Source organism: Cavenderia fasciculata (genome assembly GCF_000203815.1).
Source record: "Cavenderia fasciculata unplaced genomic scaffold Scf_ET2XIPL01COFD4-5, whole genome shotgun sequence".
NCBI classification, from domain to species: domain Eukaryota; phylum Evosea; class Eumycetozoa; order Acytosteliales; family Cavenderiaceae; genus Cavenderia; species Cavenderia fasciculata.
The window spans coordinates 1,363,490-1,380,131 of NW_004457695.1; the positions used below are offsets into that span (position 1 = coordinate 1,363,490).

The following is a 16,642-nucleotide window of genomic DNA, read 5'->3' on the forward strand; positions in this document are numbered from 1 at the left end:
TTAAATTAATAATCAATAACGCAGAGAGTTTATCATGAAAATGATGGTTTAATTTATTTATATTATTTGACCACAATCACTAAAAAGTATTTAGTAACTACTAATTTGTGGAGTGTAGAGTGGCATGTTTTCATATCTAGAGTATTGACCAGTGAAAGTGTTGAATTGTACGAGGGTGTTGGTTGCCGATGTGGGATTGTCAGTTGGCTTGCAACCAGAGCAGAGAACATTGAACTTGCCACCTGGATAAGATTCCTTGGTGAATCCAAAGGCACAGGATTGTGGAATATTGTTCATGTTGTAATAATAACCAGTCTTTAATACACCATCATCACTCTTGAAAATATTGGTGGCACAGATAGCAGCACCAGCATAGAAACTATTAAAAAAAAACACAACAAGTTTAATATATATATTCTAAAAATAATCATAATCATAATAATTATGATAATAATGATTACATACTCTGAAGCGATTTGTGATTCAGTGGCGATGGCAGCACCAAAGAGATTGGTACAGATGGCGGCTGCTGGAGTATTATCATTGGCTTTGACACTGAAAGTTTCAGTCAAGATACTAGTTGGGCCAACAGAAACCGAGTTAGCATTCCAATAACATCTGTTTCTCTATAAAATAATAAAAAAAATTGGTATTGTTAAAATCGACAAACAAATAATATTATGTAGTTTAAATGTTTTTAAACATACTTGGGATACCAAGGAATCCTTGAGCTGGCTTGAAACCAAAACAAATGAAACCAACTGCTTGGGTACCACCAACTGCTTGGAGTGCACCTTCAAATGGTCTAACAATAACATATTTACCAGCAGCTCCAGTACGGTCATCATGCAAATAACCAAAATATTCTATAAGATAAATATAATTAGATTATTTAGAGGCAATAGCTATATTTTATATTTTATATTTTTATTATACATACTCCATTCATAGCTAGATGGATACGGAATACTCATTTGAGAATCAAGTTCATTGTAGCTCACCTTTCTGCCACCAACTTGGGAGCATACCTCTTGGGCAAAGGCACCATTGTCATTGGCGATTGGCACATTTGACAAAAAGGTTGCATTGGGCATGTACAAGAAATATTCAGCACCTATTTTAAAAAAAAAAAAAAAGAAAGAAATAAAAAAGAGGAAAAACTATTGGGAGAAAAAAGATAGGAATTGCTTAAGTAGACTAATGCAAAGATGTTGATCAAAAAGTATGAATTTTATTCAGTCTAAATAAAATAAAGAGAAAAGTATAGCTTTCATATCACCTTGGGGTTCTGAAAAGTGTTTATTATGACAGCAGAGCATGACCATGTCCCGCGTGATCCAAATTGATGTCTGAACAAAGATATTTAAAAAAAACTGGTCAATCAGATTTTAATTGAAATGCTCAAAACGAAAGTTTTTATCGTCTTTTGATTTTAATCTATTGGCCAACCTCATTTTCCCTACCACGTCAGTAGTCCCAATAGTTCACCTTGGTTTGTGGGCATAGTGAGGTTTACGATAGGCCTAAAAGGTGATACATGTACCTTTGATAAAAAATAAGAAAACAAATGAAATGATTGGATCCCTTTGGCAGCTGAGAATCAGAGTCTACGTCAGCACTTTGATCCCCAATAGAATCCTTTCCTTTGCACTGTTTCCAGTGACTATGTTCAGTGACCAGTGACTTTGGGAAAAAAAGGAAAGCTTGTACAAAAGAAATGATTAGAAAATTAATTTAATAACAATTCTAAACCCATCAGATAACTATTTAAAGTGCTAATTTTTGTTTATTGATTCCAGTATAATAATTTCAATTCAACAAATACATTCTCTTCTTTCCTACCAACCACATCAACAACTAAACAACAACTTTTCTGTTATTTTCACAACAATGAGATTTTTACTTGCTCTTATTGTATTTGTCTGTTTGGCTTTCCAATCAGCTTATGCTCAAATTGGTAATTATAAAAGATATAATGTTTAATATTAGAGATACAGATATTCATAAACTAATATAATTTATTATTATTTCTCTTTTGGGAAGTCAAGCTGTTCATCGTGAGGTTGGAAAGGAAAAGGTTGTACAAGAAAGAGTCAAAAATGATTAGAAATTAAATTTAATAACAATTCGAAATCCATCAGATAACTATTTAAAGTGCTAATTTTTGTTTGTTTGATTCCAGTATAATAATTTCAATTCAACAAATACATTCTCTTCTTTCCTTTCCAACCACATCAACAACTAAACAACAACTTTTCTGTTATTTTCACAACAATGAGATTTTTACTAGCTCTTATTGTATTTGTCTGTTTGGCTTTCCAATCAGCTTATGCTCAAGGTAAATAAATTCCTTTCTTATCTTTCCGATTCTAATAATAATATTTGTTTTTTAAAAAATATTCTAACTCTTTTGTTTATTTTATTATTTTTTGTTCTATAGAATTCTTTTACTATCAACCAAATGGTAATTTTTCATCTGCTACACCACAAACCGACCTTGCCAATATTCATGCCAAGGTTTGTAAGCTCGTAGGATCCCAACCAGCAACCCTCTCTGTCTTTACCTCTGCTGTTAGTGCTGGAAACGACAACTCCAAGTATGAATGGGCCCTCTATGGTTGGATCAATGATCCAAGTACCACCTCTTACAAGTTGGTCAGACCAATTGCCCAAGCCGTTGAAATTTATTCTTCTAGTGTTGCCAATGCTGGTTTCATCTGTTTTGGTACCAAACCAATATTGGGATACCAAGGTGTATTAAAGTATGTTATTTTACATACAACAATTCAATTGCAATCATGATTTTTAAAAAAAATACTAATAAATTTTATTTTCTAATCTCTTTTTCTTAAAGGCGTAATGCTGGATACTGGACTCCAAATGGTGCCATCCTCAAGGAAGTATACACCGTTGCTCCTCCAGCTGGTTACACTGATATCAATGTTTTGGCAACTGATTGTTTCAATGGTGGTACTGGTGCCATTGTTGCCATGGTCAACCCTATCAGGGAAAACTTTTACCAAAACTCTTCCATCTGTGTCAATTCCTTGTATTTTGATAACCTTGGTCAAGAAGCCAGAGTTGGATATTACTTTGGTGTTAGAAACATTGCTGGATGTGCCTTTGGTTTCCACGACAATCCATACACTTCTGGTGTTATTGCTGGTATGTATTGAATGTATATTTACAAAGAAAATATTTTACTAAAAAAAGTATACTTTTTTTCTTTCTTTTTTTCTTTTAGCCGGTCTCTGTTATGGTCCAAAGCCAGTTCGTCCCTCTTACACCTATAACTCTAGAACCATCAATATCGGTAGTTTCAATAGTATGATTTCAAAATACTCTAGATTCGAGAATATTCCAAACGCCTATCTTGTCAAAAGTTTACCTTAAACTTTAAAACATATAAATAAATAAAAAAATAAATAAACATTTCTCATTCGAGTGAGTGGTATTATCTAATATATATATATATAATTTATTTGTTTTTAAATATTAAATGATTTATTTACAAAGTTATTTACAATTAATTGTTATTAAATAAAGAATTGATTATTTCTATTAGTTTTTTTTTAATTTGTTATCTTTTTTTTTTTTTTAGTTACTACCAGAACCAATCTTTTCTTCTTGTGATTTTCTCCTATTTAAATTTAATTTTTTTATTATTAATAATAGTTAATAATAGTAAATATATATCTAGTTTTCTCTATACATACAAAATTTCATCATCATATTTATTTCTTTCCCAAGCAGGATGTTTAGCATCTGGGATGATTGGATTTTTTAAGACAATCGGAGTGGATGCTGAAAAGGTAGCCAACATACCCTTGCTACCTCCCAAACCAGCTTGAGTAACGTCCTCTACGCTACCACTCTTTTCCATTCTTCTATTGCCTCCTTCAGTCAGACCTCTCTTTTTTTGTTCATAGCCACTTTGCTTGAGAGCATCACTCCCCAATACATCTCCCCACCATACCTTCCAATCTCCTGTCCATTGGTTCCATCCATAGTTTGTATTTTTTGACATTGTTAAATTGAGTATATATTTAAATATTATATAAAAAAGAGTATAGATATAAATAAATAAAGATTATCACTTGTTGGGGTTGATTAAAATGAATTAAATGAATGGTGTTTATTATGTTTTTATGTTGTTGTATATTGATTTAAAACAACAATGAATGGTTTAGTGGTAAGCTTTTAACAAAAAAATTACAAAATTAAATTAAATTTGGTGGTGTGAGGATAGTGGAGAAGAACTGAGCTAAAAAATTGACCTTTCTTTCCTTTTTTGGGTTTAATTTACTTTTTTTTATCTTCCTGAACATGTTAAAAGATTTAGAGAGGAGAGAGTACTTCGAAAATTATAATTGTCCTTTCATTGGGAGCTTCTAGAGGTGAACTACTACTAGTTTCTAGTCACATGTTCCATTTTTGGAGAATAAAAAAATATTAAAAAAAAAACATAGTTTTAATTTCTAGAATGGTTTAGCTGAGAGGAGGGGGGTACTATTAACTTGTCAGACTACCAATAATAGAATAGTAATCGTCGAATCTCTCTTGATGCAATTATTATTAACTATACAATTAAAGGAAGATGAAGATAATCAACCTATCATACCACCACTGTCATATACAATCGATATTGACAATATTCTATTCTCAGAGACACCCGTCAGTCGATTAAAAGAACTACTAGCCAATGAAATACCACCACTGCATCGTACAAGTGACAGATGTCGACTTGTTAGTGACATACAAGACTATATACTCAATGCGATCGTAACCAATGAACAACAAGATATAGAGTTTAAAGATAATGAATATATTGGTACGCCAACGTTGGCGTCTTTGACTCATACAACTATTGTACTTTTAAATGGTAGAGGATCAATTGATATGTCACATGAAGAGGAACCGATTCCATATGTGGTTGTATTGGTAAAGAATATATTTGGTAATGTTTGGCCATTGGTCATCCGATCCGATGACACTGTTGGTGATATTAAACGACGGATAGCAACCAAGATTGGAGTAAAGAAAACAAATCAACGTCTTATTTGTCAAGGTAGAAGTTTGGAAGATGGAAAACCTCTTCAATACTATCTAACAACAAATTTATCAAATCTTAATCAAGATCTTATCATCATTTATCTTGTACTAAGATTAAGAGGTCCATTTTAACAAACAAACAATGAAATTCAAACAATGTATATTTATTTTACAAATAAGAAAGTTGGATTTATTTATTTAATTAGCTTTTTAGATTTAGATAATATTTGATATGATTTTTTGTTGATTTGTTTATTTTAATTTTAAAAGAAAATAGATAAAATAACAATTGAAAAGAATGAGAGTATAGTATTTGATAATAGAATATTGGAAGAACCTGGAATCTTTTCAGATGGGAATGGTTGTTCACAGACACCAAAATTAAGGTAGGTGATGTTCTTTGCAAAACAAGCGGCTCTGGTTTGTTTGGAGCATTTACCTTGCATGTCACAAAACTGCTTTCTACAATTGACCATTGAACAACTGTTCTTTCCTTCATAGTCGGGTGTGTAGACACAGAACGCTTGGTCGACACAATCATAGAAAGCTTCCGATGCTAATTGACACGATGATAACTGCTCGGTTTGAACTGGAGTAACCAACTGACACACAGCAGAATTGGTGATATTTCCTTGACTGTCTGTATTGCAGAAACATTCTTCAAATAGATTGGAACAGTGGGAAGACTGACAATTGAGCGTACTTGGAGACTCTGTCGTATCGAATTTTACGCACTTGAATTCATTTGTACAACGAAGACCTTGAGAAATATTACATGCACTAATATATTGTCTATACATATAAGAATGAACTAGACAATCTCCCCCTTCTCCTACTGAAAACTTAGAAAATGAATTATATTAAAATATTAATATCTATGTATATATAAAATTTCTTTGTTTTTGATAATTACCATGTCTGAACAATATTTTTGACCAGTGACAGGACCATTACAAATTGAAAATTGTTTGCATTCATTTCCTTCATTACACTTTTCACCATTTTGTTTTCTTGTTAGACATTTATGGGTAGTAGAGTCACAGTATTTGCCAAACTCGCAATGGTAGAGACCAATCTCGCATTGGTATCCTTCCAATGTAGCGTTTTCACTCAATTGGACGACACATTTAGAGATTGTTGGATCACACTGTAAACCTCTATGGCAATCCCACTCATGGGTGCACTTTTCACCCAAGTTTGCAAATAAACCAGGTTGACAGATTTGATTGGGGCGACCATTACAATAGAGACCAGGTCCACATTGGTCACTGCTATTACATCTTGCTCCTTCTAGCAATGGTTGAATACATGTAGGTTTGCCTTGAATTAATTCAACACAGTTTAAATTACTAGTACATATCTTTGGATAATCTGATGGATCACTAAAAAAATATTTTTTAGTAATAATAATAATAATGAAATAATAATATTTGTTTTAATAAATAAAGAAATGAATAAATAAAAATATATATTTGGTCTCTTTTACATACTTGACTTCATGCATATCAGCAGTACATTCATCACCTATACCTCTACATACTGGAAGTTTACATCCATTTACATTGACCGTAAAAATGATTAAAATCAAGAATATTATAGGTTTCATATCTATCTATACTATACTAGTAGTTCTTTCTATTGAGATGAATATAAATAAAAATAAAAATAATAGTTGTAGATGATTGATGAGAGATTTAATTCAATCAATACAAAAATCAAAATCCCCACCACCAATACCACCACCACCACCACAACCTTGTTTAATTTAAAATACCATCACACACCAGTACTGTACATATGTACTACCACCTTCATCCCCATTAATTATATAAAAATATTAAGCATTGATTGTAACGGAAAACTGGGGGTGTAGATAAAACAATGAGGAGGTTCAATGGGTGGTGGTGGGAATCAATCTAATCTTGATTCATTTTGGATATTTATATAAATAAATATAAATGGAGAGGAAGATTACCTTGGACTTTCTCCAAAACCTTGATATTGTCTATAGAAATATTAAAAACAATTTTATTTATTTTTTTGAACCTTTCACACAAATTTGCACGAGAGTTATGTGTTCAATTTTAATTACCCTTTCTTTTACTTATCTTACCTAAAATGTTGGCAGAGAATACACAAAAGAAAGAAGAGGTAGAGGATTTAGAGTTTGGAGAGATAGAAGATGATGAAAGTGATCATCAACTTGTTGCAAAAGGAACAAACGTATCTGCAGCAGTATCACCTGTAGAGTCGACGACGACGACAAAGACGACTACTCCTTCTACCAACTCTACTACTACTACTACTACTATTACTACTACCAACGAGATAAATGAAGAGTTATCAGATATTCTAACATCTTTAGCTGATACCTTTATCACTGAGAACAACTTTTCATCCTTTGAAGATTTGTTTATGTTTATTGAAGAGGCCTATTGGTACTATATTGATATTCATCTCATTCAGAATCCTCGTCTACCTAAACCTGATTTCCCAAAGTTTGCAGAACAAAGTAATATCAAAATATTATCCTCTCTACTCTCCCTTTTCTATCTCTATCTCTTTGCACTAATACATTTTTCTCTTTTTCTCTCTCTATAGTATTAAAAAATAATGAAAGATTATTTCCATTACATGAAGCACTTTTATCTACAACAACCTATGAAGAGATGATCAAAAGATTCGAATCGTTCAAGAGACTTATCCCAAGATATGGATCAATCATTCTCAACAAAGACATGACAAAAGTTGTATTGGTAAAAGAACAATGGTGGGGATGGGGTTTTCCAAAAGGAAAAGGAAAGGAAGGTGAAACTGAAACATCTAGTGCAACAAGAGAAGTATTTGAAGAAATTGGTTATGATATTGGACCACTTATAAAAAAAGAAGATTATATTCAAAAAGAAACTCATGGGTAAATATAAATAGATATAGTAAATTCAAGGGTGTGTGTAAAGAGAATAGATTATTAATACATTTTTTTTTTTAGAGTTGTAAAGAAATTTTTTGTAATTGTTGGAGTTGATGAACAAGCTGATTTTGAAACTCATACTAGATATGAAATTAGTGTAAGAAGAAGAAAAAGAAAAAGAAAATATATACAGTTTATTTATTTTGTTTTCTTTTTTTGTTTTTCTTGTAGAGAATAAAATGGCATAAAATAGAAGATATACCATTAATACATAGTAGAGCATCACATCAATTTGCTGCAATTATACCTTATATTAAATCTTTGATTAATTGGATTCAAACAAAGAGAAAAGAAAAGAATTTACCACCGATCAATTTTGACAATGACAAGGATCAACATAGTGGAGGTGATGTTGATTTTGGTTCAATCAAACGATGGTCTCAACAAAACAAAAAGACTAAAAATGATGGTACCAATCCAACAAGAGCAAAACCACACGAAGAGGATGAAAGAGATGTCATCTTGTTAAACGAAATCGAAGATGTAAAATTGGGTGAATTTATTCAATCACTAAAGGATCATCTTAAAGAGATTCCTCTAAAGGAGAGTACTAGCGGTGGAACAAGTGGAGCTAGTGCTAGTTCTGCAACACCAAAACTCAACTCGAATCTTAGAAAAATGGGTTCCACTACTTCATTGGATGGAACAAACAACAACCAACAACAACAATTCAAAGTATTGACAAATAATCAATTAAACAAATCATTGACCGATATGACAAATAATAACTTTTATAATAATCAACAAGAAAATCAACATCAACAACAGAATAATCAACAACAGATGAATAATATAGATATTTTCAATTCTAGTCAACAACCTCAGTCGATCAATACTCCTTCCTCCGCAATGAATGAATTGGATTTAATTAATTTATTATCAAATTCAACAAATACAAATAGCTCACAAAATTCATTAATTAATAATCATTCACCAACTCAAATTATTCAACAAAGAAATAATAATATTAATAATAATAATAATAATAATAATAACTATATGAATAATTTTTCATTAAATGATTTTACAATGAATCAAAATAATCAAAATAATCAAAATAATATGATGGGTATGAATTATTTTAATAATAATCAAATGAATAATAATAATAATAATATGATGAATTATAATCAACTCCAACAACAACAATATAATAATAATAATAATAATTACTCTCTACAACAACAACAACAACAATTTTATAACAATAATATGATGAATAATGTAAATAATAATAATATGAATATGATGAATATGAATCCAAATCTTTATCAACAACAACAACCACAGAATCAACAACAACAACAAAGACAAATGCAAATGGGCAACCAAAATCAAATGTATAATATGAATTATTAATAAAGATTTATATATTTATATACAAAAAAAAAACATCATAATTTATTTGTTTTAAAAACAACTCTCTCTATATATACAGCTATTTAAATTATTGAGTTATTATTATTGTTGGTTGTTGTTCTGTGAATTCCATGGAATTCTTTTAAAGTTGAATGTCAGGTAGATTGTTTGGAATGATGGATAGATAGATATATATATATGGCTATATAAAATTTATAGGTTATTTTTAAAAAAGAGTAGTAGGTAGGGGAATAATTATTATATTATAATTATTGTTTGGTTTGTTGTTTATACAAGGTTTAAAAAATAAAGGATAAAGTAAAATAATAAAAAGAATACAGTGATTTCGACAGATACAAGTAAAGAGGTAAGGTTCTTTTGTTGACTACTCTGGACAATATCTTTTGACAGTTCCATTTCAGATACACCCAATGTTCTCATGATCTTTGATGATGAAGGGTCGCATCCCATGATCATCAATGCCTTTTTAAGTGCCCTCTTGTTGGACAGAGTGATATTCTCTCGAAGTCTTTTGATTTTAATCTCTTGTATTTCATTCTCTTCAGCCGATGCTTCTGTTATTGTATCTTCATCAACTCCAAATACATCCATCAACTATTAAATAAAAGATATGATTATTAAATTCCATATACTGTCTTTTTGTTCTATCCTCCATAGCTTACCTTTTCTTTTGATAAATTTAAACCAAGAGTCGATTGAGCCTTTTTAGTATCTCTTTTGTTGATTGGATGTCTTTCTTTGATGACTTGATTATTGACAGACTCTTCTTTGACCATCTTTAGCTCATCTTCTCCAATTCCCAACGTCTTTTTAATCTTGTCTTCTGATGGATTGAAATCGCCCAATACATCAATCACCTTTTTTAAACTCTCTGGTCTTGGTGCCATTATGTTGACGACGACGACGATGATGATATGTGACTCCTCTCTCTCTCTCTTTCTCTATCTATATAGACTATAAAAGTCTAGATTGCTGTTGACAAACACTATAGTGTTAAGAATAATAGTGTTATACTTTGTCACACAATAATATAATATTATAAATGTCAACGAGAGAGAGTATTGTTTGTTCTCTCTTTCTCTCCTCTTTCTCTCTTTGTCTTCTTTTTACAGCCTATTACAAAAACACAATAACTACTATTACTACTTCAACAATAAACAACAAGCTCATAAGCTATTGGGGAGGGGGGAGTGGGTTGATTGAGTGATTGATTGAGAGAGTGGTTAAAAAAAAAAAATTATTTGTTCGTGGCCTTTTTAAAAAAATAATTAATGATCGTAGTTGTTTTGTAGATTGAAGGTTTGTTTAAAGGGTTGAGGAGGGCAATTAATTAATATATGTTTACTTTTTATCTATCGTCGTTTATTGAATAAGGTTAGGTAGGTAGGTTTAGAATAGACTTTGGAGGAAGAGTAAAGAGATGAATGATCGGATCGATCGGAAATAATCATAATAATTATAATTTTTTTTTAATTCCCGATCTCGGTTGGTTAATTTAATTAATTATTAATTATTTAATGGGTCATTCAAATTAATCGGTTCTTTTTGATTTTAGCCTTGCTCTAGATAACATAAACAAGAGTACTAAAAATGTAACTCCAATTACTTCAAACAATACAACATGATAGATTGGTAACCCAAAAATGAGTTGTTTTTGTTGTTCTTGTTGTTCTTGTTCTTGTTCTTGTTGTTGAGAAGATAAATGATGATGATTTGAATCGATTGGGTTGGAAATACTACCATCTTTTGTTGTTTTGGTAGTTGATGCATTTGGTTGTTGTGGTTGTTGAGAGGAAATGGGAATCCTCGTAGGTGAAAGAGGGAGGGAGGGGATAATATTTACAATACGTGACGATTCATAAAGATAACCGTCTACACTGACGACAAGGTCGGCTGGTCCAGGTGTGGTAGGACCCAATTCACAAATTAATGTGGTCCAGTTGGCCAACCTGATTCGACAGCACTGTTGGTTAATCTCTACTGCAACATGTTTTTTAATAAATCCAAAATGACCATCCAATGTTACCATTCCTCCTGTCTGGGGGATTATATTTGATGATTTTACAATTGGGAAATCTAAACAAAAAATAAATAAATAAAAATAAATAAATAAATAAATAAGTATATTTCTTTTTCTTTTTTTTTTTTTTTTCTTATCTTTCAATTCTTTACCCAACTCTAAAGATATTCTCTTTGAAGCAGATTCACGACTATTTGAAACGACAATTTCATATTGTCCACGAGGATAGGTAATTGAGACCTGACATGTATAGACACGAATACCATCATATTGACCATTAAAACATTCAAATTGATCAAACATGACAGTGTGTTCGATATAGGTGTTGAAATTGACAAAGATAGTGACCATTAAACCATAGGCTGATTGGATGGCTGTTGCATCCTCCAAATTGATTCGAGTGAGTGATATCCTTTCAGAGATACCAAGATTCTTTGAAAATGTGATGACTTCGTCAAGTCTATTGAATGAAAGCTCACTTCTTTGATACTGTAGCATTTGGTTTGGAATGACAGAGTCTAGGGTATTTGGAATGGTATCACCTTCAAATGCCCAACCTAGATTATTGCCATGTATAATAACTCTAGTTCCATTGAATCGAATATCTGTAATTTGTACCACACATTCACTGTTTGGCTCCAAATGACTAACCGATATTCTTCTCTGTGGAATCGTTGAATAACATTGGAAACAACTAGCTACATTGACCATCTCATCTGGTGAGAATGCAGTATACTTTAAACTCTGTACACTACACAATGAATCTGGCAAATTAAAAGCAATATTTGGTTGAAGTGTTACCGATACATCTATTTTTAATCCCCATCCAAATCCATCTGGTATTGGTTCATGTACATTAAATAATTCTCTAAAAAAAAAAAGGATATTAATAAACTCAAAATATCAAACCTAACAAACAAACATAACATACATATGATTTAATAATGGAAATCTAATCTTGTTAAATATTGCTGGTACGTTGGTTCCATCATTTCCAATGATTACTAAATTTAAATTTTTAGATGTTTCTAAAAAATTATTTGGTATTAAATATTGTCTCTTTTGGTTTCTTAATCTAAAATAGTTTAAAAATTAGTTAATAACCATAATAATATTGATATTGATTGTAAAGGGATAACTTTAGAACTTACTGGAAATGAGTTAATTTTGGTAAATCACCAACTAAATCTAATAAATTGATGGATGGATTTTGAACCTTTGGTGAAATGATTGTTAATTTGGACAATTCTGGAAAATATAGATATTTAATAGTTGGATTTGGTATTCCTGAATATGAAAATTCAAGTAATCCTTCTAAATTTCTAAAAAAAATAATAATAATGGAAATGGTTAGTTTTTGAAAGGATGATGATTCTCTTGGTAGATTGTTGTTGTGATCCTTACATTTCCAAAACATGGTATCTATTATTTGGTCTACTATCACATTTAAATCCAACAATATTTCTTAAACATACTTCTTTGGCAGCAACAATATCTTTAATGCCAAGTCCATATTGTTTTGATAACCATAAAACTGATTCAGCTATAAAAAGAATAAAATGAATTAGAATGAATAAATGAATGACGACTATAATTAATTAATTAATTCTACTTTTAAAACATACCTTCTCTATTATCAATTGTATTTTTTGTTATTGGTATTGGTTTTATATTAACACCATTTTCATTATTATTATAATAATTATTATTATTCTGATTATTATTGTTATTATTAATGACTCTGGGAGGTTTGTTTGTATTTTTAGTTAAGGACATTTGACCATAACTTGGTGGAATCGTGAATATTAAAATTAAAAAAAGGATGATAAAGATTGAAAGATATACAAAGTGATTATGATGTTTAAAAGATTTTATACTCTTTTTAAAAGAAGAAGTAGAGTTTTCATTATTATTAGTATTATGATTATTATGATTATTATGATTATTATTATGATTGTTAGTATGATTATTAAAAGAGGATGAAGATGAAGGGGATGAGGATGATGATGATGACGAAAAAGAAAAAGATGAATAGTAATTGTGATTTGAGGTTTGTTTATACCTCACCATATCCGTTGTAGCCAAAACCAAAGATAATGATGATAATGCCTATTCATATATATATATCTATATATTATGTATATCTATATTATTATGTATATCTATATTATTATGATCTGCTGACAACACTCAAGGTGCTTAAACAGTTGTGCTGCTGCTGATTCTTTTGATTTAAACTCTTTAGATTATTCATCCCACTATCTATCTACTATGATCTCTTGCTGTTGTTGTTGTTGTTGTTGTTGTTGTCTATCTGAGAACAACCAATCAAATCAATCAATCAATCTATTTTCTGTCTGTCTGAGTTTGATGTATTCTGATGGGGAAAAAAAAGGGTACCAGAGTACTATATAGTTTTTAAGAGGAGGATGGAGTGAACAAGGATAAGAGGAAGAGAGACAGTAATAGTTCATGTGATTGGATAAGTATAGAGGAAGAAGGAGGAATATTTGGTTGGAGGCCAAGAAGAAAATTCAAAAAAAACTGTTGTTTGTGCTGACGTAGGTGCCACCTTGCTTGCGAGTTGTGTGTTTCACGGGTCGTTATTGGAATGTTCAAAGTTGTGAGCCCCTGGTTTTTTTGGTTGTTTGTTCTATTATTAACAACTCGTATCTTTCTTTAGAAATCAACAAGAATAATAAATCTTTCTAGATAAGTTGTTTGTTTGTGCTAATACAAAGATAAAGTAATAGATAGATAGATAGAGTCGGGGGTGTTGGGTTACAAGCATGTTAGAGAAGATTTTTCTTTCGGTCACTGCAAACCAAAGAAGAGTGTAAAATAATCTAAAAACGATGAGTTTGCAGTTAACCGTCACACTGTGAACGAAATTTTAGTATCGTGCTGATCGATCTCATCGAAAATTTTAATAAATTTATTTAATTATTATTGTCTACCCCCTTCCTTCATCATCCTCGTTAACACACAAAAGGTGTGAGACAATCATCCTCATCATCTTTCATTTATTTATACTTGTCATAGTTTATTTATATATATTTAGTATCATTATCATTGTAATATTAAGATTTTAGATTAGATCTAGAGGGAGATAAGAGAGAGATGGACGAAAATGGGATACCATTGGATCAAAGGAATAGTTATTATCAACCAAATGAAGCAGATCCAAATGCTGCAACTTTACAACAACAACAACAACAACAATTTCAACAACTTCCTGATAATAATAGATATTCATTTCATCAAAGATCACCATCATTACTACCAGATGAAGGATTCTATTTGTATACTACGGCACCAGAGTATATTGCATACTCTGAATTGAATATGAAGGAAAAGATATTAGAGAATATGTTTGGTTATACTGTACGTGGTAAAAAGGCTGCTATTCCAGATGGTTATATGGTCGATTATACGCGATTTGGTCAACCCTATCTATTGGCACATACTGACAAGACGGGAGGAGGTGATAGTAATGGTGAGCCGGTCGATCCAACTGATATCTTGGCAGCTGAAGAACACCAAAAACACAATTTGACAATGCGATGCACTACACAACAGATCGAGGAAAAGTTTGGTATTGGTATCTATCTCTACTTTGACTTTATCAAGTTTTGTCTACTCATCAATTCCATCTTACTATGTGGTGTATTGATCAATGTGGTGCCACATCTCTACTATGAAAATGATGTTAGTCTCTTTAAAGACTTTACGTCGACCGATATGGTCTTTGTTGCCATCAATCTGGCATCATACATTCACGATGACTACAAACAACTCTATTATTGGTCTACTGTTGGTACTATCATCCTCTCCTTTTTAATGGGTCCAATCTACGCACTCAAAGTTCACCATTACTTTAAAAAACAAAAACTAGAGGATTTTGAAGATGGATTTACTGGTGACGATGTCATTCGTGGTAACGAAAGAGTTAGTTCAAGATCACGTGCTTTTAGATTTGCTGTTAGTTATAGTGTATTTATCATTCTCATTGGTATCTCTGCTATTTGTACAGTATATGTTTTAAAAACTGTAAATAATTATCAATTTTTGGCTAATATTTTGTAAATAGAAAAAAAGAAAAAAAAAGAAAATAGAAACATGGAATACACATATATTAATAATATTATCTATTTCTAGAACTACATCATTAGTTTCAGCAATTATACTTAGAGTAATTAATGTAATTTATGAATTTATGTGTCTTTATTTAACAAAGTTGGAAGGTCATAGAACTTGGACCAATTTCAGAAATCATAATACTCTTAAATTATTTGTATTCAAGGTTATCAATGTATTGGTACTCTACATTTTACGTGATAAAATATTTAGAGATATTACAGATCAAGTGGTTCAAGCTGGTTGTCCACTTATTGATGTTGGTTCTCAATTCTTTTTCATTTTACTTATGGATTTAACTGTAAATATAATATAAGTATAATATAGATATAGATCTATATGACTAAACATTTCATTCACCATTTATTAATTATTTTATATTTTTATATAGTTACAAAATATTTGGGAAATTGTATATTCAGTTGGTATGGCAAGAATTGGTAGATGTATTGGAAAGAGAGGAAAGAAATCAACAGATTCTTATAAACCAGAATTTGATTTGGCAGAAGAATACCTTGAACTTTTATACAGACAATTTATTGTTTATTTGGGTATTCCAATCTATCCATTGGTAGCAGTGTTTGGTGTACTCTGTAATCTTGCCGAATTCTATGTTGACAAGTTTAGATTACTCAAAATCTGTCGTCGCCCACATCGTGTACAAGGTTCAATGAAGAGATTCCTTTCCTTTTATCTATTGATCATTGCTGTAGTGTCGGTCGTCTCTTATCCCTACGGTTCCGGTTGGGTTTTGGTTCAATTTGGTTTTGATCGTGGTGATTTAAATGCCAATTGTCCACAATTATTTAGTAATAATGCTACTCTTTTACTTGGTACTAATCAATTTGGTGGTTGGTAAAAAAGAAAAGATAAAACATTGAAATAATAATAATAATGCGTTAAAAAAAAAATAATAATAATACTTGTACTATACCAAAAAAAAAATATAAACAACAACAATTAAAATATTACTTTTTTGATTGGTTTAAAAAATAGACAGAGAGAGAGAAAGAGCACTTCTTCTTCTTCTTCTTCTTTTTCTTCTTTTAATATATATCCTTATTTACAATTATTATTATTAC

The 16,642-nt window shown here is 30.8% G+C and overlaps 9 protein-coding genes across 9 annotated transcripts; 4 read left to right on the forward strand and 5 right to left on the reverse strand.

Moving 5' to 3' along the window:
• Nucleotides 1-90: 90 nt before the first annotated feature.
• DFA_08144 (uncharacterized protein) lies at nucleotides 91-1,454 on the reverse strand (the record flags this gene model as incomplete). Its single annotated transcript, XM_004355591.1, has 5 exons — nucleotides 91-379; nucleotides 466-624; nucleotides 704-866; nucleotides 941-1,114; nucleotides 1,409-1,454. 5 exons carry the CDS (start codon nucleotides 1,452-1,454, stop codon nucleotides 91-93), a joined length of 831 nt encoding a protein of 276 aa, XP_004355644.1.
• An 820-nt stretch (nucleotides 1,455-2,274) lies between these two features.
• DFA_08145 (uncharacterized protein) lies at nucleotides 2,275-3,393 on the forward strand (the record flags this gene model as incomplete). Its single annotated transcript, XM_004355592.1, has 4 exons — nucleotides 2,275-2,338; nucleotides 2,441-2,762; nucleotides 2,855-3,165; nucleotides 3,245-3,393. The coding sequence occupies 4 exons, from the start codon at nucleotides 2,275-2,277 to the stop codon at nucleotides 3,391-3,393; spliced, it is 846 nt and encodes a 281-aa protein (XP_004355645.1).
• A 204-nt stretch (nucleotides 3,394-3,597) lies between these two features.
• Nucleotides 3,598-4,027, reverse strand: DFA_08146 (uncharacterized protein; the record flags this gene model as incomplete). The annotated part of the gene is made up of 2 exons (XM_004355593.1): nucleotides 3,598-3,640; nucleotides 3,717-4,027. The coding sequence occupies 2 exons, from the start codon at nucleotides 4,025-4,027 to the stop codon at nucleotides 3,598-3,600; spliced, it is 354 nt and encodes a 117-aa protein (XP_004355646.1).
• A 150-nt stretch (nucleotides 4,028-4,177) lies between these two features.
• Nucleotides 4,178-5,184, forward strand: DFA_08147 (uncharacterized protein; the record flags this gene model as incomplete). The annotated part of the gene is made up of 2 exons (XM_004355594.1): nucleotides 4,178-4,192; nucleotides 4,483-5,184. The coding sequence occupies 2 exons, from the start codon at nucleotides 4,178-4,180 to the stop codon at nucleotides 5,182-5,184; spliced, it is 717 nt and encodes a 238-aa protein (XP_004355647.1).
• A 131-nt stretch (nucleotides 5,185-5,315) lies between these two features.
• Nucleotides 5,316-6,658, reverse strand: DFA_08148 (uncharacterized protein; the record flags this gene model as incomplete). Its single annotated transcript, XM_004355595.1, has 4 exons — nucleotides 5,316-5,608; nucleotides 5,744-5,894; nucleotides 5,966-6,434; nucleotides 6,543-6,658. The coding sequence occupies 4 exons, from the start codon at nucleotides 6,656-6,658 to the stop codon at nucleotides 5,316-5,318; spliced, it is 1,029 nt and encodes a 342-aa protein (XP_004355648.1).
• Nucleotides 6,659-7,170: 512 nt separating this feature from the next.
• Nucleotides 7,171-9,382, forward strand: DFA_08149 (uncharacterized protein; the record flags this gene model as incomplete). Its single annotated transcript, XM_004355596.1, has 4 exons — nucleotides 7,171-7,564; nucleotides 7,654-7,966; nucleotides 8,042-8,120; nucleotides 8,195-9,382. 4 exons carry the CDS (start codon nucleotides 7,171-7,173, stop codon nucleotides 9,380-9,382), a joined length of 1,974 nt encoding a protein of 657 aa, XP_004355649.1.
• Nucleotides 9,383-9,470: 88 nt separating this feature from the next.
• DFA_08150 (uncharacterized protein) lies at nucleotides 9,471-10,290 on the reverse strand (the record flags this gene model as incomplete). Its single annotated transcript, XM_004355597.1, has 3 exons — nucleotides 9,471-9,521; nucleotides 9,809-9,997; nucleotides 10,066-10,290. 3 exons carry the CDS (start codon nucleotides 10,288-10,290, stop codon nucleotides 9,471-9,473), a joined length of 465 nt encoding a protein of 154 aa, XP_004355650.1.
• Nucleotides 10,291-10,934: 644 nt separating this feature from the next.
• DFA_08151 (uncharacterized protein) lies at nucleotides 10,935-14,463 on the reverse strand (the record flags this gene model as incomplete). Its single annotated transcript, XM_004355598.1, has 8 exons — nucleotides 10,935-11,479; nucleotides 11,576-12,291; nucleotides 12,355-12,498; nucleotides 12,575-12,745; nucleotides 12,828-12,966; nucleotides 13,049-13,532; nucleotides 13,694-13,737; nucleotides 14,457-14,463. 8 exons carry the CDS (start codon nucleotides 14,461-14,463, stop codon nucleotides 10,935-10,937), a joined length of 2,250 nt encoding a protein of 749 aa, XP_004355651.1.
• An 80-nt stretch (nucleotides 14,464-14,543) lies between these two features.
• DFA_08152 (DUF590 family protein) lies at nucleotides 14,544-16,419 on the forward strand (the record flags this gene model as incomplete). Its single annotated transcript, XM_004355599.1, has 3 exons — nucleotides 14,544-15,505; nucleotides 15,582-15,861; nucleotides 15,952-16,419. The coding sequence occupies 3 exons, from the start codon at nucleotides 14,544-14,546 to the stop codon at nucleotides 16,417-16,419; spliced, it is 1,710 nt and encodes a 569-aa protein (XP_004355652.1).
• Between the last annotated feature and the right edge of the window lie 223 nt (nucleotides 16,420-16,642).